General features: G+C 43.2%; 3 protein-coding genes across 8 annotated transcripts in view; 1 reads left to right on the top strand and 2 right to left on the bottom strand.

Moving 5' to 3' along the window:
* Positions 1-498: 498 nt before the first annotated feature.
* On the bottom strand, positions 499-8,308 carry LOC131887946 (influenza virus NS1A-binding protein homolog). Of its 2 annotated transcripts, none has more exons than XM_059236683.1 (8): positions 7,856-8,308; positions 5,412-5,613; positions 4,680-4,876; positions 3,643-4,165; positions 3,078-3,501; positions 2,612-2,857; positions 1,731-1,856; positions 499-1,644 (listed from the first exon to the last, which is right to left on the bottom strand). In XM_059236683.1, the coding sequence occupies exons 1-8, from the start codon at positions 7,864-7,866 to the stop codon at positions 1,007-1,009; spliced, it is 2,367 nt and encodes a 788-aa protein (XP_059092666.1). In that variant the 5' UTR covers positions 7,867-8,308; the 3' UTR covers positions 499-1,006. The 2 variants fall into 2 exon arrangements, with proteins under 2 accessions (XP_059092666.1, XP_059092667.1); XM_059236684.1 differs by lacking the exon at positions 7,856-8,308 and adding an exon at positions 5,688-5,847.
* The window catches only part of LOC131887948 (protein daughterless-like), a 26,542-nt gene continuing 7,547 nt past the window's right edge, over positions 3,081-22,075 (top strand). The window contains exon 1 of one of the 2 annotated variants that reach the window (XM_059236687.1): positions 3,081-3,190. The gene's annotated coding sequence lies outside the window, so the exon portion shown is untranslated. Of the gene's footprint in view, positions 3,191-12,005; positions 12,230-22,075 lie in introns of those variants that run through there. The other variant, XM_059236685.1, reaches the window with a different exon arrangement.
* LOC131887955 (uncharacterized) lies at positions 9,702-11,912 on the bottom strand. Of its 4 annotated transcripts, none has more exons than XM_059236701.1 (4): positions 11,789-11,912; positions 11,496-11,596; positions 10,563-10,782; positions 9,702-10,495 (listed from the first exon to the last, which is right to left on the bottom strand). In XM_059236701.1, the coding sequence occupies exons 2-4, from the start codon at positions 11,575-11,577 to the stop codon at positions 10,081-10,083; spliced, it is 717 nt and encodes a 238-aa protein (XP_059092684.1). In that variant the 5' UTR covers positions 11,578-11,596; positions 11,789-11,912; the 3' UTR covers positions 9,702-10,080. The 4 variants fall into 4 exon arrangements, with proteins under 4 accessions (XP_059092684.1, XP_059092686.1, XP_059092683.1 ...); XM_059236703.1 differs by having other exon boundaries at positions 11,721-11,874; XM_059236700.1 differs by having other exon boundaries at positions 11,811-11,857.

Genomic DNA, 22,075 nt, shown 5'->3' with positions numbered 1-22,075 from the left:
AAATCAGCTGCTCTGGGTCATGGCAACTCTGAGCAACTTTTCGAACTAAAGTAATGAAAGAAGAAACGTAGATCTCCTCAAATAAAGGCAGGTAATTGTTATATCATTTACTTGTGAAGTGGTTCATTTCAAAGTTATGTTGCCAAAAGCTGACCAATAGCAGGCCGAAAATTCGAATTTCATGTATTGTTTACAACATAACTTTGAACATATCATTGTTGTTTAGCATTGTGGTGAGCCCAAATTTGGCCAATTTCATCTATTCAGCAAGACCCTGTGGTCGTATGATGTGTCTATTTGGAATAAAGTGAACGGTTTAGTAGGTAAGCAAATTTTGCTTCCTTTCGCAGTCCCTAGAAATCCGTGGTTCAACCCGCGGGGCCACATTCAAACATGATATCCCATCACATGATTGACCAAGCTGCTATGTCTGAAGGTACCTGAAATAACGTCTCGAATATCTGGGAAAACTGCACTATTATAATAAACTAACACCTGCAGCTTTCATAAAAATATATTCATACAGATCATACATCGTAATGTGAAATGATACATTTCACTCTGGTGTGCCATGACCGATTTGACGGTGGTATTTTTGCCGATGTGGCGTACAGAGTGATTGAGGAGATGGTTATTTTTGAATTAATATCTTGGAGCGATTCTCCCTTTCGAACATTGGGGTGTCTTCAACATTGAACCAGGGAACACATATTGCTTACTTTTAAAATATTCCTTTTTATGTATAAAAAAAAACAAAACTTGATTGAGTGTAGTTTTGGGTGAAAACGTGGAAACTCTTTTTCCCTCTCGGTGAATGTGGGTGGTACAATTATACACAATACTTTATTCTTCATCCTCTTCTTTTTCGTCTTTTTAATAAATAATTCCGGCATTGTTGAAGAACTTATGGGTTGAAGAACTTTCTCCAGATGATGTTTTCTTGCTCAGATCCATTTTTTCACTTCAAAGGAAGGAACTTCAACGAGGCTTCAGTTTGCATAACAGGTCATTGAGGACACACATTCTCTTCTTCCCCACCATTGCTTTCGGGAGGATCTTCCGCGATGGTAACGCGTTTTTCTGATGGTTCTACGTTGTTCATGATCTTAGCTTGACCAAGGACGGTTTGGAAAGATCGACTTTCCTCTAGATTAACGGGTGTAAGATCATCCTCGGCCACCTGTTCTACAGTAAATGGCGATCCACGAGAGGCTTTGGGTGTGGGATTTCTTGCGATGTAAGTGGTCCATTCATCTCGAACCGGATCCAAATACTCAATCGTGCTCAAAAAGTTTTTTCCACTGAATCCTCCAACGGCCCAGATACGATCATCCACCAAATTGGCAGATACATTAGCCCGACAAGATGTCATATTTGGACCGGAAGTCCACAAATTCATCCGAGGATCATAAATCTCGACCGTGCAGAGAGATTTGGTTCCATCTGAGCCACCAATGACGTATAAGAGGCCATTTTTGTTGATAATTCCACATCCTCTCCTGGGTGTGGTCATGGGTGGACCAAGTTTCCATGAGTTGCTATCCGGATCATAGACTTCCACGGAAGCAACTGGATTCCAGGCATCGCAACCTCCTACAACCCAAATCTTGCCTTGGAAAGAGGCTACTCCAGCTTGGGATCGACCTAGAAAATATCGGTATAACAAGAGTTATTAAGATCAAGACCGAGTTAGGGAACAGGTGTCCTAGAAAAATGTTTTTGCTTTGTACCTAATTGCAGGGGAGCAATTCTTTCCCATTTGGATTCATCTGCGGCCAGTTTGAAGCAATTCTTGCTGCCTGATTGACCGTAGGTTCCTCCGATGCAATAGATGGAACCGTTCAAGCTGCAGAGTCCTGAAAAATGGAATCAAAGGATGAGGTGGTGATCCAATCTGGAGCTCTTAGCTAACAGGATGATTGAAACTCTGGAGCATGGAATGAGAATACACCGTCACAGGAAGGTTCTTGATCTCGCAAATACTTTCGTCTTGCATCATCCGGCTTACCTTAGATTATGGCGGGTGGGTTAATCTAAAAGAGAGCACTAGATTATCTTAAAGTAATCCACCAGCCACGTCAGGGATACCTGTAACTACAAATCAGTTACTTAAGCCGTGGTATCTTATCTACCACAGATTCATGGGAATGCAGTCTATGGCGAAACCACAGAAAAACTGCTCGCTGAAAGGAGAAAGAACGGAAAGACAGGCATTAATGACCACGATTTTTCATAAGTGTGTCCAGTTTCCATTCACCTCGATTTTGGATGCCACATCTCATTCCATACTCCATATAACACCGTTTTTAAACTAAAGAGCGACATTGTAAGGAAAACTGGGCTACTATGCATTACTTCCTTGCCCTTCAATGAATTACCCTCTTTCTATCAACAAGATTGATCAAAAATGACTATTAATCTTTTTTTGATGAGGGGGCCGATATGTCGGCCAGTCTATTAGGGCGAATATGGATACAATCTGACATATAATTAACCTCCTATAGCCAAAGCTCTTAAACATCATGAGACATCAATACGACGCTCTTCAGTTGTTAAGACAAGACTATATGAGTTCATTAATGATACCTCTCTGCTTGTATTGAAAACTCACCAATGTTGGCAACTGGAAACGGGAGGTTCACTATGCTTGTCCATTTGCCCGTTTCCGGATTGAATTTTTCGGCGGTATGTTGCTCGGAATGGCCGTTACTCCCTGCGACAGCATAGATGACCCCATTCAAAACTGCCGTATCAAATCGACCGCGTTTGCTCGACATGCGAGGCATTGCGCTCCACGAATTCGATTCCAAAGAAAAAGCGTCGACATTGTTCAAACACTCGCCACGGTCGTAGCCTCCTGAAAATCGTCAATATCAAACAATCAATCAATTGCCACTTCTCATTAGAAATGACAAAAATATCAACATTTCCCTGACCCCTCCTCTCTCACCCCTAATAAATCAAAAATGCATTCGGGTCGAATGAAGGTTCGTAATATTGGCAACACTGCCTTGTATCCCTTGGAACCAAGGGTCAATGGCTAACCAGTAATATTTAGGACTGTGTCGGGCGCTTACCGCAAACAATGAGTTTTCCATCGAGCTGGCAAGTCCCCACGGCACAACGAGGCGACGCCATATTGGGCAAGGGATCGTAGAGGTCGGATTCCTCGGATGGTGGTCTGGACATGGTAGGTGAAGTACCCTTGGAATTTTTTCGCGAGCCGTTGGCCAAAGCTAAGGTGAGACCTGCCGCAGCAGTCAAAATAGGTTGGGTCATGTCTGGAGTGGTTGGCCTATACAGGCGTTGTATGATTGAAACCACGGCCAAGAGCCCATCCACGGTCACAAGACCAAGGATAGTCTTATCGTCCAGATTGCTACAAGCAATCATTTTCCATTCTTCAATGACATCCCCGGTTTTTTCTTCGTCTTGGTTTATGTGACGAGAGTAGAGGAGTTCTCGTGGCTTAGCAGGCTTCATGGACGAATGTCTTCGAATCTAGAGATATCAGACAGGATTGAAGACTGCCGCTAATCTGCGGATGGCTAATATCGCTTTTAATAAAGTGGTGGAGTATTTATCGACTTTTAACGAGCATCAGTCCTAGAACATGGAAGAATGAATAGGAAGCTCACTGACCTTTTTCATTTGCCGAGGAAGCTGTTTCTGATTGGTCTTTTTATAATCTTGGATGATTTCCGAGTCATTTGGCGATCCTTCCTCGATTCCCTTGCAATCCTCAAGTTTGTTTTCACGGCCAACATATAGCAAGTGTCGCTTCGTAGTCATGGAATCCAAGGTCAGTTTTTCATCTTCCAGCCATTGAATATGAATCCAATCGAGGGCTAATTGGCACAAGGGCTCGGATTTAGCGGCCTCAATATCCACTTTGGTGTTGTGTAGGACCTCGATGCAAATACGGGGCAATGCCATCATTCCCCGGCTCTCCTGGATCGATCCGAAGTTGCTCTGGATATACGAATCCACTTTGTTGACGAGATCTGTGAGCTTGGTTATCCCAGGCATATTCCGTAGTTCCAAGCATGTCTCTACATTAATATGGTCAGCCAGGAATTTTGCACATTCATGAGAAGCGCGTTCCATCCGAAGTCTGATTGCAGCCAGGAACACGGTCCTAATGCTGCGGGCCGGTACGGTGAGCCTGAAACATTGAAACTCGTGATTGACATTGACGTGGTGTAATTGAAAAAAAGTTGTTTTTCGGGTCTCGATGAACGATACCATGGAGAGACACATGTCATCGGTCAAATTTCAAATTCGTAGACTGCAGTCTGAGCTGAACGTCAGTTGTTTTCAAAGTTAGTTCAAAGTCTTAACTGAAAAGGGACATGCCGTCGTTGTCGAGAAAAATGCCTATTTGTGCCTCTACTGACGTATGTTCGCTGTCTTTTCAAATTCCAAAACTTAATCCTAAAACTCATACAACAGGATCGAACAAACTACTTATCGTAGCAGAGTCTCGATACCACTAAATGAGTATCAAGTTTTGGACCCAGAAAACTAGTGTCAAGAAAAACAGTGGTTACTCTCAAGGGTATGTCATTGTAATATTACGCGCTACTCCAGTACCGCTGGACGGTTTTTGCAGCTTTTGTAGGCAAATAAAGGCAGTTGTCCGACGATGTGTCGTAAAGAAGAGTGTGAATTCAGTGTACCTGGCTGTATAAGCGTATTCAATTAAGATTTCCAGGGCTTCCTTATTGAAGCCTCCGTTGAGTTCATAGATCACTCCAGTAACGCCTTCCTCCTCTTTTCTGGTAGGTCTGTCGCTCCGAGAAGTGAACAACTCCAACAGGTACGGGCTGGCTGCGGCCAAAACAGCACGGTGGGCCGGGAAATCCTGCTTGTCAATCTGAAAGTGAGAAAAGAAGGGTCAATTTGTCATGTTTACTTAACACATCTTAAGACATCTTAGGCGTCTACTATAATCATACAAATGTTACAATCGACGTGTATTTTGCCATTATGTTACCCAAAACGTATTTTAGATAGGCTAGAAAAAAAACTGGTTCGGTCTCCTAAACGGGTTGGGGCAGTCGTAGTGCTACATAGATTTGTCAGTAGGGCTGTTTGCATTTTATGATCAATTGCAAATGAATTGATCCTTGATTATCAGGTAGTCAGATAAGCCCTATTGACCCTGTTCTTTTGTTTCATCATATGTATTCATGCTTGATGTGTCATCATCTACTTGGGTGGCCTCGATACCTTTCTAAACAAACGAGCACACTTGTCATTGAATAATGAAGAAACATTTGTGCAAACGGTCTTCAAGGCAGCATATTTGACTCGGCACTCCCAGTGAAAACCGTCTACGTTCGGTGAATAAGGTTATAGGTTTAAAAAGATTATCCATGAGACATTAATGTAAATTGACCTTTATTTACCTGGAGAGTGACATCGCAGAAATGCTTGTCCTTCCTCATTTGATTGAGGGCTTGGAGGGTTCTTCCATGGAGCAGAGTGTCCTCCCATAAGAGATCCGGGCGGGGCATCACACCCTCGGGCTCGCTATCATCATCGTTATCCATGGTTGAAGGTTTCTTGGACATGTCTTTGATGTGCGAGTTATTGAAATCGTCAAACAGTCTGGAAAACACGGAAAGAAATACCGCTTTACCTTCTGTAACTTATCTTGGTGGCCTTATTGCTTGAGATTTCACCTCATGTTCACAGATATTTTGATTTCGTGAAATGCACTTCACAAATGCTTCACCCAGAAGGGTCAGAAGCCAAGTAGGGAATTGCAAGGGTAGATTTGTGCCAAATGGCTCTCCCTCAAAAACAAGTAGTACTGCTCGTTATCGTCGGCGACGCGAGCGCCAACCTGCACGCACGCAGCCGCTTCAGAGGAATGAGAAGGACGAAACAATAATGTAGAGCTCTATAGAATAGAGTACGCACGTGTTCATCTACATTTCCGCTTGCCATGTGCTCTCATCGTAGCTTATTCTGATCTGTTCAGTGTGCAGAGAGAGCTTTCATTGCCAAGGATTGTTTCACTTGTAGGGATACTATTTTGCAGCCGGCAAACAGGAAGTGAGAAATCCTAGAATTGTTTCCTCTTCGATTATAGACCTTTGGATCCAGTGAAAACCTACTGGATTTCGAAGGTACTGCACTGGCTGTTCTGGAGAACCTTAGTCCTGGAAATAATTTGTGGTTCATGTGTATATACATTACTTGACGTTTGAGGAGCGCTCTGGACGTTTGTCAACAGAAAATCAGTTAATAATATAGAAACGTTTGATCAAGCGATGTCTTCGGAGCACCAGATCTACATATATATATTGGTACCTCCGCTCTACAATGCTACATGCGCTACGTTACATCAACTAGTTGGGATTCTGTGCCCGTATCCATAGACCATTCCATAGGTTCCAGTGGTCTATGCCGTATCGTACGAAACGAATGATTTTAAAAATTTGAGCCAAGCGAACATTTTTGTATGAAAACTAGAGTTGTCTAGATAGATCAGCTGCCCAAAATACGTTGAATGTTGGACGACCCGACTATTTGTACTTGGGTGAGTCTCTGCACGTGGTTTGAGACGAGACGGACGAGAGAGAATATTAGCCCATTGTGTCCATTCGACTCGAATCTGCCCTCTGACTTCCTCAAGAATGCGTGTCACCAGAAACCGACTGACTGACTGACTGACGGACTAACTGACTGTCCCGACCCCAAATGATCACTCTTTTAGGAGATGGATTCTGAGTGGGCAAGTGTCCTAATTTGCTTACTTGGTGCTCACCAAGGCCAATTGAGCTTTGGATTCAACCAACATAATATCAGGTTTTACAGTATCGGAGCACGAAATGTGTATGTTCTCATTGCTGGCGCACGGGTTTCTTGGATGTTAAGTAACAGATTTGTTGTAGATGGGCAATATCCGAGAGCTCTGAGCCTTGAATAGCACTGCTGGGATAATGGCGTCTGCCTACCAAGAAATTGTGTACAAAATCGCGGAAATGTTAACAACCGACCCGAGTGGACTTTGAAATTGCAATTGAAAGACAAATGTGATAGCCGTTCAACGGGTACATTGACCCTGTTCTTGCCTCCTTTTTTGTTGTCGAGATGCCACAAGTTGGGTTGCTACCTACTTCCATTTGGTCCCGAGAAGGAGTACATTCTTTGGCAGTACATTTTAAGCGCAGTTTTCCTCAAGGATAGTAGGTCGTTATTATGAACGCCAGGATCCCTAACCGGCCTCACTCCGTTTTGAAGGAAGGGCTCTTATTGGGAACTGCAGGGTGGGCAGAAAAAACGGCAATGCCTCCATTATCATTGAAAATGACTCGATCCAATATTAGGAACCAAATTTCAATCAAGAGACAGTAGTAGCGAATTGCCCGAAGCTGTCATAAGTCGCCTCCGCGCAGGAAAAGTATTGGCAGTCATTGCGAGTGAGGGTACCTTAGCTTGTTGGATCGAGATCGTTTTTTTGGAGGATTTGGTGGTCGCAAGAGGAGATCATAGCAAGTGATACTCAACGAACTTCTTATTTGGTTGGTTGGTTTTGCCATGGTCGTCAAACTTTGTCCTTAATTAAATACCGCATTAGCCTAATGCCGATATTTCTGGCCACCTTGTAGAAATATACGACATAATTTGGTCAACATATGGCGATCGATACATTGGCCTAAATATGGAAGTCTTTTTTTATGACTTGGTTCTAAACCAAAACTGATTCAAATTTACCCCTTTCTTGTTGGATATCTAAGTAATTTCCGACCCTCTATCTAAAGTTGCATTGTATCGTACTTTTAAAATTTGCTGGTACGAACGTGAAAATTCAAATAAGTTCGTGCAAATGACTTGTTCTTACCTTAAACTCATTGTGAAAAGATCAAATGTGGTGGAACGCGGTGCTTACAAAAATAGATATGTGTAAAATCCAGTGTTGTTGGGCAAGATTGTCCGGGAAGAGGAAAGTCTCAATGATTGGTGCCGTTTGTTGCATGAGTGGCCATTCTTTCTCAAAAGGAACTCTTTGAGACAAACGTGGGCATGAAGTTACGAAGATGCAATGAAACGCGTACTGCAAAGGTTGGGTAGCTGGCTCCGGACGGAGAGTTTGAATGATTCACCTCGTGGGACAAAATAAATGTCAAATGGGGCAACTGGGTGCCCTGAAGACAACTTGAACTACAACGAAACCAGCTCCATCGTCGAGATTTGCCACCAGTATGTCCATTTTGGACACTACACGGATGTGGCAAACTTCCTTGAGGCTGACCCTCGACACTTGGAACAAGGAACACACCAGAGTGGGTGACGATTTTTGGCCGATTCGAAAGCCGCCTGACATTCTAGTCATCAAGCTGGATTCATATCTCCTTGATTGTAATCTTGAGATGGCAAGAGTGAACGTGAATTAAGGCCATAACACCAATTTGATGGAATGTACATGTGATCCAAAGCAAACCCAATTAGCAGAGGTTCAATGTGCCCTTGCTCAAGGTGAACTGTCGTTTCTCGTGTCATATTTAGTCACCCTCTCTTAAAGAGCTTTTGCGTATTTCTTGATGAGGCCGTAGCGTCCCAAAAATGCTCAATGTCCTGAAGGTGTCTTGCTAGTCCTCACGAGGCTGGAACGTGGAACGTCTCGGAGCATGCACAGCGTGGCCACTGCCATCTCATTGCTAATGGATTTCCTGGTTCGAAGAGGTGTATCCTAGAGGCTCAATTTCTTGCCACTTTCCGGATGTCAGCCTTGAATTTGATTAGGTGCTTAACGTGTTCAAGATCGAAGCGAAAGCGAGCTTTTTCTTAGACGAAAGCAGTAACTCACCCTGACTAAAGCTTCATGAAAGGGGAGGTATGTATTTTCCTACTTTCCTTTGCACTTCAGTCATGGTTACTGGCCAAGAGTGCTGCAGTTTCAAGCCTCTTCTTACCACCCACCATTGTTGCTTTGACTAGTGTTTGGATGGGATATTAAGGAAATTGCAGCCGTCAAGGAAGATGAATTGAGTTCTATTACTATTCAACTAATTTTGTATCATTGTTAAATGATAGCCTCGTGCGCACCTTTCTTTTCTTTACAGGGAGGAGTCGAAAAAGAGGACGTTTTGGGGTAAAATTGTGACCTTTTGTATTTTATTGCACAGCTGTATGAAGTTTTCAAAATCACAGGCTGCAAAACGTCTTGCACCTAAAGCTTTCTTGGCATCGTTAGAGGTAAGATAGTGTAAATTTGTCTTACGTGGGTTTAAAGCACAGAATTGGGGTTGTGTAAAAATCATAATAAACTGGAACTTTGAAGATACAGACAAAAGTGTACTTAAAAAAAATCTCATTTTTCCATATTCTCAACCGTTAACTGTTAAAGTATAATAACTAGATCAGGCAAGTAATGTAAGTTGAACCTTTTTCTCTCTTCCTTCCTTCCTTGCCAATCATAAATATGTTGAAATTAAAGTTCAGCTGATTTGTTTTTGTAAATTTCAGCCATTTTAAGAAAAAAGTGCTCACGGAATTGTTTCTCCGTATAATTTCTGGCTTTTTGCATAGGCGATCTATTAATGATTTGCATTTTTTGCACTTTTTTGTTGCTAAATATACCTACGATTTTATTCCATGACATTCATAACAATGTTTTGACTCTTGTCAATTATCTTTTTAAGATTTGTAATTTTGGTTGCAACATGGCCGAAAAAAAATATTGTTCCTTACCAAAAAAAATAAATCTTTATTCAGAAAATAGATATTCAACATTTAGCTCTCAGATAAACGTTTATAAATCCGCTCTCCACTTGTAATTTATATTGCACGATATAAACTCCAATGGTATTTATTTAACACCAGGCTCCATTATGTTTAGACTTTCAAGCTCTTTTCTCTTGTCCCTCAAATCCCTCAAAAAAGTCCCTCAAAAATGAGCGCAAAAAAATCAAATAAGGAAAAGCCTCTGAATTCCTAGTTTCTTAGGTACTGGGCAAAACAGGAGGTTTTCATATTCAAGAAAAAAAGGTGTTGATTTCAACAAAAAAATCACGACTTCTTTTGAATAGATGACTGTATTGGAGATAATGTACAACAATATCACACTTATGAATTCGGCATAAGATGGCAAGTTTGAATCTGATTTGAATCCCTCCCTATAGAATAAGATCCATTATGTTGATGCACTTCCACAGCGACAATTTGGTTGTCTTGGAGCCCAGAGGTCGAATCAACCAAGGACGAATTCGTTGGCATGCTGTCGTCTTCGGAATCAGACCCAATGGATCCATAGCCAGATTGTCCCGAGCCCCGAGTTTGAAGTTCGTTCGTGCCAGATAGAGAAGCACGTGAAATCTTTGGTTTAAATTTTTTCTGTTGGAAGACTTGGGTTCCTACACCTGTTCCAAGTATGGCGGCCAGAAAAAGCCAGAACGAGAAGGTCATCACAGCCAACATTGTGGCAAACGTCAAAACGGTTTGTAGGAAATAGATACTACTCAAAAATATCCTGTCGGCATGTCTGAAAGAGAGACCAGAAGAATGACAGAAGATCTATTAAGGGTTGATTGCCTCTCTGGTTTACGCACTCCATATATCTTAGCGCTATCGAGTTATGATAGCGGTGCCGGCGCAATCGCTCTTGTCTGACACGGTTGTAGTTTGAGGAGAGTAGTGGACGGAATTCGTTCGAAGAGTCAGAGTCATAATCGTCCGAATTAGTTTGGGTGTGTCTTTCCATTCGCAAATATTTGATCCCCTCATTCATAAATGCCAGACAGAAGAGTCCGGCACTAACTGCCACCATTCCTTAAAGCCAATAAGGTTCAGAGTGAAAATTTGGTTGGAATAATATTAGATTAGTGTTTGCCAGATTTTATGTCCAGCATCCCCATCTTTTAGAACTCGTCAAGACATAGATACGTTGAGGTTTGATCAATCATTACCTGCCGCTGAATTTACGTCAAACCCGTAGAAGAGCAAGTTATCAAAATGATATCCAAATGAGAACGTCATTTTGACCCATTCAGTTTCATGGCTATCATTAAAAGCAGTTATGACTGAAATTGTTGATCCATGTAGACGTATTGTTTTGACACCTATTTATTTACGTTTCAGTGTCAGTGATATAGCTTCCCCAACGCCACCTATTGCTAGTTCATAAACGAACCGTTAGGTGGCACGGCCATCTTCATAAGTCAACTTGTCTGCCAAAAACTGAAGAGTGTTGAAAATGTCTCCCATCCAATGGACAATTATCGAAACTTAATTTTTCTTCAGTGATCGTACCGTGATTGTGCCAATCTTGAGTTGCAATGACTAATGTCACTTACTTTACCTAAACCCATAAAATATTGTCGTCCATCGTGAGACCCAATTTGTGGGGTTGCAGCGCCACTGCCGGGAAACTAGTGGAATTGCAATTGTGATTGGAAAGTCAACAGCGCTTTCAGAATTATTGAACCCTCTGAAAGCAAGATTGTCTTGGTCTATGACCATCTGGAATGAGATCATCATCTTACCAATCTGCATGGGACGAGGGCAACGGGGCGAGCCGGGACGCAAAGTTCCAGTTCCAAAAACCGTGGATAGGAAGAACAGCATAATTGAGCGTAGGCTATCCCTGAAAGAGCCAAAGAGGCAACATTACTTATAAGATGGGGTAGGGCCGGGAAGAGGGACTTATTTTTATGATGTACACATCAGTTTCATAGGAAAATTCGGATGTTCCGCAAACTTTGGGTTACCGACAAAACCATCAAATGTTTGAAGAAGACTCATCCTGACCAATGATAAAGTAAAAGAAACTTTTAACCGGATTCGACGTGAACATTCACTTGGTTTTTTCTGGGCGTCTCAACAGAGGCATTAGAGATAGTCCAAGTATCAAAGAAAGGACGAGATACGATTGAAATTTCTAAGCGTATTTATGTATCTTGGCCGGGATGAAGAGCGCTCCTGGCCGAAATGGCAGGGAACAGAGCGACGTGAGCTTGAGCTTAACTTGGCTAGCCCAGAGGGACACAGCGTACCGTACAGTCGACAGTTTTGCTTGGCGTGTCTTGGGGGGACTGTTCCAGCAGAAGTCGATGAGTAAAAGAACACTGTAATGAAAGAAAGAGAACCACAGTCCAGTGAATCAACAATCTCTTGTGCCATTGATGTATCAATTGAGAGGTCCCAGGGTGTTGCTGACCAGTAGTGGCCTTCTTCAAGGGCTTGCTCTTGATCTCCTGCCCTTGTCTTTGCTCGGAAGGTAAGACCAAAGCTTGTATTTTCATTGAGTTTCCGTCGCATCTTGAGATTGCCGTGAAGATGCTCGCGTCGAGGCCGAAAGGCCCTGTTTTGGCGGCTGTGACGCTTGGGCAGGTTTTGGAATTGGAAGCTGCTACGAACGGGATTCCATGGAAAAATGAATGTAACGAAACACATTCTCGATTGGGATGTGATTCATGGTGGAGATCGCCTTAAGATGTCCACGGGTACAGGTGTGAGGCTGAAGATGGGAATTCCTAGAACCTGTCATGAATGAATTTTGGCCCTTGGATTTTTTCAATGAGCTGACTAATACTATCTCCGATCCACACATGGACGTCAGACAGTAGTGCTAGCGCTGTGGTACATCGGGCAATCTGTCATTGAGCCGGTCCAATATTGATCTTGATGCCAAATGACTTTCCAGCCTCCAAAGTTTATTTGATTCCTCAGTGGGGCGTGAAGGTTAATCCTCGAGTCCCAGGGAGGGAACACGGAATTTGCAATGCTCCAATTTCGAATGTCTCTATCATTTGCCTTCTTGTTCTTCCCAGTCCGATCGATCCGCATAGGAGAGGTTTTAAGCCCTTGTTTATAAATGTTTGGACTCGTTTTTCCGTAACTAAGCGACTTTTTTAATGCACTGCTCCTCTCGTGTTCTTTCCTTTTTTTTTCATCCTTCTGATCCTCCTCCCCTGAAGAAAAGTCCAAGCGAGAGTGAACGAAGAGACACCCTTCTTTTACTCTAAACAAGTCTCTTGCTGTGAAAATATTTTCATTTCCTCTAAAATGGGGCTATTTCCATTCCAAAGGAGGGCATAGCCAAAATCATACACAATATGATATCGAGGCTGCTTTCAAGTCCGTTTCTGCCTTACTAGTGGGGTTCGTCCGTATGGAAGATGGGATTTCAAAGCAACTCGGGAGTGTGCCCGATATTGCCTTGGAATGAAATGATATTGAGTCCCCGAATACAAATTGACAATTTCACCGCTGAGGGTGAAGCGATAAGAAATGCGAGAACCCCTTACTTGGTGTCGCGATAAGATTAATATTTCATGAAACGAGCTGCTCTCTTTTTTTTTTCTTCTTCTTTTCTTTCTTCTCCTTCTTGTCGGTGTTCTTGGAGGCTCACAAGTTCCAATCTTTAAAGTGCAAAATGGCTGAAGAACATTGTGGCGAGGTAATCATGAGAAATTGTCTCTGAAAGCCATTATGGAAACGTATCATACGTGCCTAGACATTCATTGAGCGAGCCTTGTTTTGGGAAGTGAGCTTTTCCGAGCGGGTCCTTATTTGGGAGGATTTAGGTTCCAGACCCTATTGTTGGATTGAATAGAGGCCAATAATGGAGATATAATCATCTTGGCGATGATGATAATGATCTCAGCCATCCCTTCAGAACCAACCGGAGTTGTGGTTGTGTTCGTGGTAGAAGAAGTATTAGTAGCCGTCCAGATGAGATGGCAGAAATCACTTGGCAAGACAAATTTATGCTCGTTTTGGTCTGTTCTGGGATCGCTCTTTGATTGGAAAGTCGTGAGCAAAGCAATTAAGATCCTCGCTTTTAATAAATAATTGCCCATAAAACTGTCTGAAATCGTCACAAAACGTTCACGAATCTGGGAAAAGAACCTTGATTTATTCTCGTGGCCACTGATTTGACTAAATGGCATTTCTACAAGCTGGTCACGTTGAAAGTTTTGTCTTCCATCCACTTGTGGTCTTGAAAACTGTGCGTGTGCTCCAAAGTGATAGGACTCTTCTTGAGTTTGACACTTGAAAAAAAAGCAAGTTATTACATGCATGATTGGGCCTTTCACCCATCCAGAGTGAGACGGACGAGGTTAGAGCAACCAATGGTGTGTGTTCGTTCAAATTGCACAGAACAGGGCAACGAACCAAAGGACAGACAATCTTCCTCTCATGTTCCCATTGACTGGGCGCGTCTATAAATTTCTTGATTCAATTTTGTAAATATTATTGCTACCAGACCCCCTGTCTTTTATGTGGCTTTTTCTCTCTCCTTCATTTTCCGTCTGCCTACCTCGTCCCTCCATCCGCACAATACGTACAATATGTATGTAGTGGAGCTCGTCGAAATCGAGCTCCTCGAGCTCCATGGCCGTTAACGAGGATGGGAGAGAAGGAGAAGATGAAGCCAAGAGAGAAAGAGTAGCACTTTTTCGGGCTCAACAAACCCCTGTTCCTCCACAAAGTAAGGCTCGATCCTGGCCCTGTAGAACGAAGTGGGAAAAAGGCGAAGGAAGCCCAAGGAGGAGAAGGCACAAATTGGTGAATAGCTCTAGAATGTGAGAGAGAGAACGAGATGGGCTAATCTGCCTGATTGCTTTTATTCAGGTCCACAGATGAACGAATAGTAGAACAAGCGACAATGATCTTGCTTGGTCTTGAATCTTGAGGAGAATTTTTTTCCCTTGTCATTGGCCAAATGTGGACAGCTCTGTTATGGAGTTATCGCCCTTAACTCAATACCTATTGCTACATAAGGAAGAAACGACCAGTCTCGCACGTCTGTGGTCGTATTCACAGACTTGAGGATGCTCTCCATTTCCCGGGGAAAATCCATTCTGGGTCGACGGAAAGCTATCAAGTGATTATTCCCCACTTAGGGAAAAATTGATGATGAATAAAGCCGTAACGGATGTCGACACAGGCAAGGGAAAGCCGACAAACAACACGTTATAATCACCCCAAAAGGTCCTAAATAATACCAAAGCGAGCAGGTTGTTGTACACTTAGCCTAGGTCTGACTTGAAATTGGAAAAACGTATTGCCAGAGGGCGTGAGTCAATGAGTCGCTGTATGATGGCTGTTTGAGAAATCATTCCAATCAATTTCCAAACTCAATTTTGCACGAGAAAATAATTGCTCCAATTTGACCACCACATCATCACCACATCCTCTCTCAGATCTGGTTCTCGTCCACCAAGTTCGTGACTGTCCAGTGGTGGCTGAGCTTGGAATTCTTCCCCGTTTAAAGAGAGCTTTGGTGTACATACATACGTGCATAATTGCTCCAAATTACTTTTTATGAATCTACCATCCCAATTGGTCGTCGACCACGTCATGGACGGCATCGCTGTCTGCTCGGATTCTCCCGATCCAAAATTAGGTACCCCGATCTTGGATTGCTGCATGAAGGGAATGAGCAAGAATAGATGGATGAACGACGCTTGGTTGGTTGCCACTTGGGTTTTTAAGCCACGTATTAAGAAGAAAAAGTGCTGTAGTCAGACAAGGGGAAAGTAATTAGTCCTCGGTTATTGAGGCTGTTAGTCGGTCCGCCAGTTCCTCTATAGACCATTTAGAAAAAAGGCGAAGGAAAAAAAAGCGTGTAATAAAGTTAGGAGTCCAATAATTGCCTTGCCCTGGACAATGCGAACTAGGAGACACACAAAGAAATGATGGTCCGTTCCATGACCAAGGCAAGATGAGCGAGCGTCAGTTGATATCAACGCCATGAAGAAAAGTGCTTGTTGATTGTTTTGTTTACTTTGCCTTCCAGCGTGGGCTGTCCGATATCTTGTACGATACCTCCATGATTTTTGACGTTAGCTCATAGTCAGTTTAAAGAATTGGAAAAATCACCTCACGTACTCGTAATTGTCTCGCTGCTCAAAAACGACATTGAGATGTTCAGGGTCTGATTTGAAGGAAGGAAGGAAGAAAAGAAGGAAAGAAAGATTGATTGAAGCGATGCCATTTATTTTCTCCACGACGCTCTCTACTCGTTCATTCGTTGGTTCGATTAGTGTATGGACTAGCAACAGAGAAAAATACCGCTTGTTCGCCGTGTATTCTGGGTCCTCCTTTCCGGCTCCCTTGTCTGTCCGTTCCTCGTTTGTTGGGTAAATGTGGGTGTCTGTGTAGTCTCATAGCAAATCCATTCCAAACCAGAGTGACACCAACATTGATGAATGCCGCGATTAAAAGTGCTTTCGTTTACAGTTGACTCGGCAGTTTCGCCTCTTGTTTGCGATTTGCCCGGTCTTGTTGCTTGCTACTTGCTGCCTTCACTCCTTCCTTCCCTCCTTTCTTTCTTACTTACTTACTTACGAGCAAGCAAGCATGGAGAGCACAAATTGCGGGCGGACAATTACGGGAGCGGAAAAAGTGCCAAAATAATGACCACCTCTCTCTCTCTCTTTCTCTCCCTTTTGGTGAGACTTCCATTATCATCACCATTATCATCGTCATGACCTCTCTTTCTCTCTCTCCATACAAATTGGTTGTTGGTCTTGAGGCCGTCGTGATTGTGTACTACTGCTCGTATCAGATGGGATGGTCGGTGAGCTTGGCCTCACCTTACTTGCTTAGTGGTGGCTCTTAATGACGAGGACCAGGAAGGCTCTCGACGAACGAATTCCAGTCAGATGGTGACTTTAAAAGAAAGAAATCTCGGCAAAAATGACCGATTCACTCGATTATTTCCTCATTACGAACACTGGCTTCCTCTCGCTCGGTTTGAAAGAATCAGATGAGGAGAGAAAGGAAGAGACAAAAAAGGAGAACAAAAAGAACAATAATCAAACTTGATAGGAAGAACTTGAAGAACTGGTAGAAGAAGAAGAAGAGCCAGCTAGCTTAGCTAGCAAGCCCACCGTCCTCACAGACATGCTTAGTCCAGTCGTGGTGACTTCAGTCTATCTCCGGTTTACGAGCAAGTTGGTCAGCGGTTGGCCTGTTTCTTTGAAGGGATTACCAGTCGACCAACCATCCATCCATCCCTCCATCCATCCATTCTTCTGTCCGTACACTCATCCACAATTCCACATATGGCCCACTTTGGTCGTCTTCTGACATTTATTTATTATTTGCCAAATTCCGAAACGAGGAAAATTTATCTTCAATTCTCAGTAGGTAGTCCGGGGGCACCAAAATGACTGGTTGGTTGGCTGGACACTCGGGGTAATGGTTCTCCTCGTCTTCATTCGTCTTCTTCGTGAACCATTTACATCTGATAATTGTTTTCCCTCTCATCTTCATCTCAAGGAAGCCGCGTTTCCTTGGCTTGTCTAATGTAAACATATGCTGTTATTTTAATATCCCCCCCCCCCTTTTTTATTGCCCTTTGAAGCTGTCTTCCTTTTGGCTAGTGACTCGAAACAGTCGATTTCTTTCTTTTCAGCCTTAGCATGGACACTCTAGACCCCTATAATTATAAGAAAAAAAGAATTTGGCTATGTTAGGGTAATTGGTCTGGCAAACCCAATGGGCTTCTCTTCCACTGTAACACTGTCAATCCAATTATGAAGTAGGTTTCATGGTCTCAATGAGCGCCATTCAAGACAGGAGGACTGTTATTTTCAGGAAAGCGCAATCCCCAGTCTACTATGTACTATGTAGACATCAAGCTCGATCGAGTTCATCACGCACCTCACCACTAGAGGAAAAATCGTTTGAAAATCGTTCTCGAAATTATGGTTAAAAAGATGGTAAATCTGTCCACATGCATGGAAACTACGTCCGTCGAGTTGTCAGGGGCCGGGAGGGTAGCTTCCTCATAAAGCCAATCGGGCTGAGCGAGAGGGGAACAATTAAGAGAGTATATCGTGTCTTAATTGACGGAAGATGGAAGATACCGGAGCCCAGCCAAAACTGATTCCCGCTCGAGGCTGGCCCCAAATCAGATATCATTGTGAGTAAATCCTCTATAATGGAGTTATCAATGCAATGGAAGCTGGTCCTTCAGGGGTCCTCCCCTCATTCTTACGGCGTGACTCGAGCTTTCATTAAGGTAACAGAACATTAAGATAGGTATCTCGATCTGCCCTGGCCAGTTCTCATGGTCCTCGAGGGATTCGCTGTCTCGGTATGCATGTACATACAGAAGTGAACTCACCATGGACCAATCGTGCTTCCATGTTAGTTGCTCGGCCACCATGCTCGACTATAGCTTTCTGTATCTCTAGCCGGCATTGCACTTGTCTGCTTGTGTGTACTGTTTGTACTACGTATGTACGGAGTAGGTATTGGAATACCCTGGCGGCCTGGCTTCTTCTTTCATCCGTCCATGATAGAAGACTCACCACAAAGACAAGTTGTAATTAGTATTGTGAAATTATCTGACCAACTGTTGCTTGCTCTTGGCTGCAAGAGGGGGGGGGGGAGAGAAGAGCAGAAGCAGAGGCAAAAGAAGTAGAAGGCAACAATGTTGGTGCTTCTGTCAAATTTTACCTCAAATTCAGAGATTTCTTCGCTCCACCTTCTTCCAATCTCTCGTTGGCCAAGAAATCAAGAAATCCGCCCGCAACAGGTGCTAGAAACGAGACCAATGTGAGTAGTGTGTGTAGGTAGTAATGCTGGTCTGAGGGATTTAAATGCCTCCCCCCCATTCATCCACAGGTAGGCCATTTTCTTTCTTCATTTTTTGCCGGGCTTGCGATATTGTTGACCCACTTATCAATTGTCACACCGCGAGGAAGAGGCCCTTGAAAATTGACTTGGCCATTGGATTGGACAAGTCCAAAGATCCGAACCTGCTGCGTGTCTAAGTTCGTAATTTGAGCGCTGAAATGTGTGAATGCCTGTTGGTTGATTTCAATTTGACGGCTTGGGTTACCCCCCCTCCCAGTCAAACTCATAGACAAGGGCAGCGGCAGCAACAGCCTCAGCACCACAGAGGGCTAATTCTCTCCCAACCAACTTATGGCACAATTTGAGCTAATTTCTTTCGCTCTGACCATGTGGTCCGAGCTCTTTAAATGTCATCCAACCCATACTTGAAGCTTCCAACCATCTGAAGAGATTCTGGCATGAGGGGGGCATGGGGGGAACGAACGAAACGTCGGATTAGGAATCAAAGAATGTATCCAGTCTGCAGGAAGAAGGAGGCAGCCACCTACCTCTACCTCCATGCACTACTAGACGTACAATGTAAGTAGTGAAACTCGGATTTGATCATTAATTATAAAGCCGATGAGAAATGCGATCACAGTCATGAAAAGATGGCTTTTTCCTCTGGCAACCCAAGTCTGATCAAGTAAGCAAGTGAGCAAGTTCCCTGCTGGTCTCTGTGAGTCTTACTAATTGGACCGATATCTCTCATAACATACAGGGTTAGGTTTGCCAACATCGGCAACCCATTGCTAGCCTTGCAAGCGTTACAAGCGTTACACACTTGCGTCTTAGAATTTCAAGGCGGTGCCTGTGAAGCCCATCAAACTTTGAGATGCGGTAACTGCATGGTTATTGCTGAATATATGAAGTGCATGATGCTTGTTTTATGAAAGGCCAGGCACACCAAGAATGGCGCCAATTAACGTCTTTCGAAAATCATTGGGGCCAGGAGGGCATATGAATTAAAATGCAGATTCACATGTTCCGACGCATTGGAAGAAAATTCCAGTTTCGTATGCTATTACCCTACTAAACGCTTACCAAGTAACTTCAGTCAAAATTAATATATAACTAATCGGAATGCCTGAAAAGGCCTCAACGAACCGATCATAGAGACCTATTATAAATAACAGTGCCTGAGCACAGTGTTGAACCAGAAAGATGATGTTGGTTCACGCGAAAAATAGCCGAACCCCAGAAAAGCCGCATCTCGTCCATTTAGATTGGCCCAGAGACTGAAATCGCAACAGGAGATAAATGCATTAAAACTTTGATGGTTGTGGATTTAAGCGAATATCTTTCGTTCTCCGCTGCGGCCGGTCTAGTCAGCAGTGATCTGCAACCTGTCCACTTAATTGTCAATGTCTAGTTATGATCAAGCACCTGACGACGTACCAAACAAACCCAGGATGCCATCCCAACCACCGCCGCTTCCACCAAAGTCTTTTTTTGTCTTCTTATCGAGCTCACATTCGAGACATTGTCATGATTCATGTGAGAAACTTGAGATGGCCGATAAGGGTGTGAGTTCAACCGCTTGATTTTTGGGTGAGAATATCCGCCCGAGGCCCTTGATTCCTCAGCTGAGTAACCATGTTGTAACTGAGTGAGAAAGACACCAGAAAGAAGTGTACCCGGTTGAGATTGGATGCCTTGTGAAGAGTAGGGCACTGGATCAAATCGTTTTCGAGGTTAGATAGAGCATCTGTCGACAGGATCTTTGATTGGGTGTTGCATGTCCTTTTCAGGTTCTTGAACATGAACCTCCCTGCTTTTTCCTCCTCCCTCCTTCACCAGTAAAGACGTTTTGTTTAAATAATTACAGTTGTTACGGTTAGGCTACTAAAATGGCCTCTTGGCAAAGGCTTGCGTTTTTGCTTATTTTTTCAATAAGCATCCATCTTGGGGCATGGTAATTTTAATTATCTCGGAACGACCAAATGTTGGCGAGTTTGCCTTTGAACTGTAAGGAGTAAGTAAGTGACAGATTTAAAATGATGTGTTTTCACTGCGAACAGAGATTCCCGTTCTTTATGTTGGCATCCTAGTTGATTACATTGGACCCCATTATCATACACTCCAGACAGCTATGAAAATCCGGGGGCATTGCTTGGGAAAATTCAAAGGTGTAACGAGTAATGCTATGAATGATAATGGCTATAATAAATATTCCATTTTTACCTCGAGCTGGGTCGGGATCACTGTATCAGTTGATCAATGAAATAGTCCCAAAATTGGCTAAGTTTTTTCCTCAAACTCGAACCAAGATTCGGACAAGACCACGGGTTTTGTTGTGGATGGACTAGACGCTGAACTTCCATCAGATGTTGAGCCATTATTTCCCTGGTCTCTTTGTCTGGCACCGTTTGCCGGCTTTGTTACACCAATTGTTGAACCAAATTTCGATTGAAGAGAAATATCTGGACGAGGAAAAAAAACTCCTACCACCACTGTATATGGCCGGCCATGATGTTATTGAAACTTAAGGCAAGTCAGGGGAAGGAATCGATACTTGTGCTTCAATAACTTGCTCCGTTTTTCATTTGGACGGACCAAATCATGTGACTTTTTAGAACAGCTGTGCGGGACGAAATTTCGTGCCAAAAAATGTGCTCTTCCCTCAACCAACCACATATTCACACTATAACATTTAGGAATCCGCAAAAAGAATGAAATGACACGCCAAAAACGAAGTCACTTTCTTTGCTGTTAAGGTTGTTCCAAGCATATTCCAAGTCGAACGAAAAGAGCTCCAACCGCACGAAAGTCGACGATCGGCATTTTCTCATGCACGCCAGTTAAGCACTCTTTCTTGAAGACCAAATAGAAAACGAAAGAGGAGAAGGAGAAGAAGAGGAATCCATTTGATGAAGTGCCCGTTTCAAGTACTGTAATTGTCGGTTTCTTTGCCAAATGAAAGAGGTGAACAAATTACAACCAGCCAGTTAACATTGGACAAACACCTTTGGACATTGAAGAGTCTATCGTTGCTTATCTCATCAACGCCGCACGGATTTTATGCCTTTTTCCAACATTCATATTGGCCATGGCGGTGCATCTACAGTTTGCAAGCCAAACAGTTTGATAAAAACGAATCAAATTCAGCCATTGGAAGATGTATGTAGGTATGTAGTGAATGCACCTTGCCGCAGCCACTGCCACCTTGGAGGCAAGTGGAAAAGAACAAAAAGGTAGCAACGGGACGTTCTCGCCTTATCGGCTTGGTGTGGGGGCATGGCCAATGCAAATCAAAATTAAACGAATACATTTGAGAGACTTTAATTTTTGGTTGTGGCCGGCCATCAGGGCCAAGATCGATAAAGGTTGATGACGGGGCTATTCAAATCTGACAACAGGTTGGTTTGAAATCTTGAGAGATTTTGCTGGAAGGTGCACACAATTTACGGGTAGCTTGTCTGTGGGAGGCCACCAGTCATCAGTTTTAGCTCATGACCATCGAGATATTTTTTTTGGGACGGTATTG

The sequence above is a fragment of the Tigriopus californicus genome, chromosome 10 (genome assembly GCF_007210705.1).
Source record: "Tigriopus californicus strain San Diego chromosome 10, Tcal_SD_v2.1, whole genome shotgun sequence".
Lineage (NCBI taxonomy): Eukaryota > Metazoa > Arthropoda > Copepoda > Harpacticoida > Harpacticidae > Tigriopus > Tigriopus californicus.
This window is presented reverse-complemented; position numbering and strand designations above follow the sequence as displayed.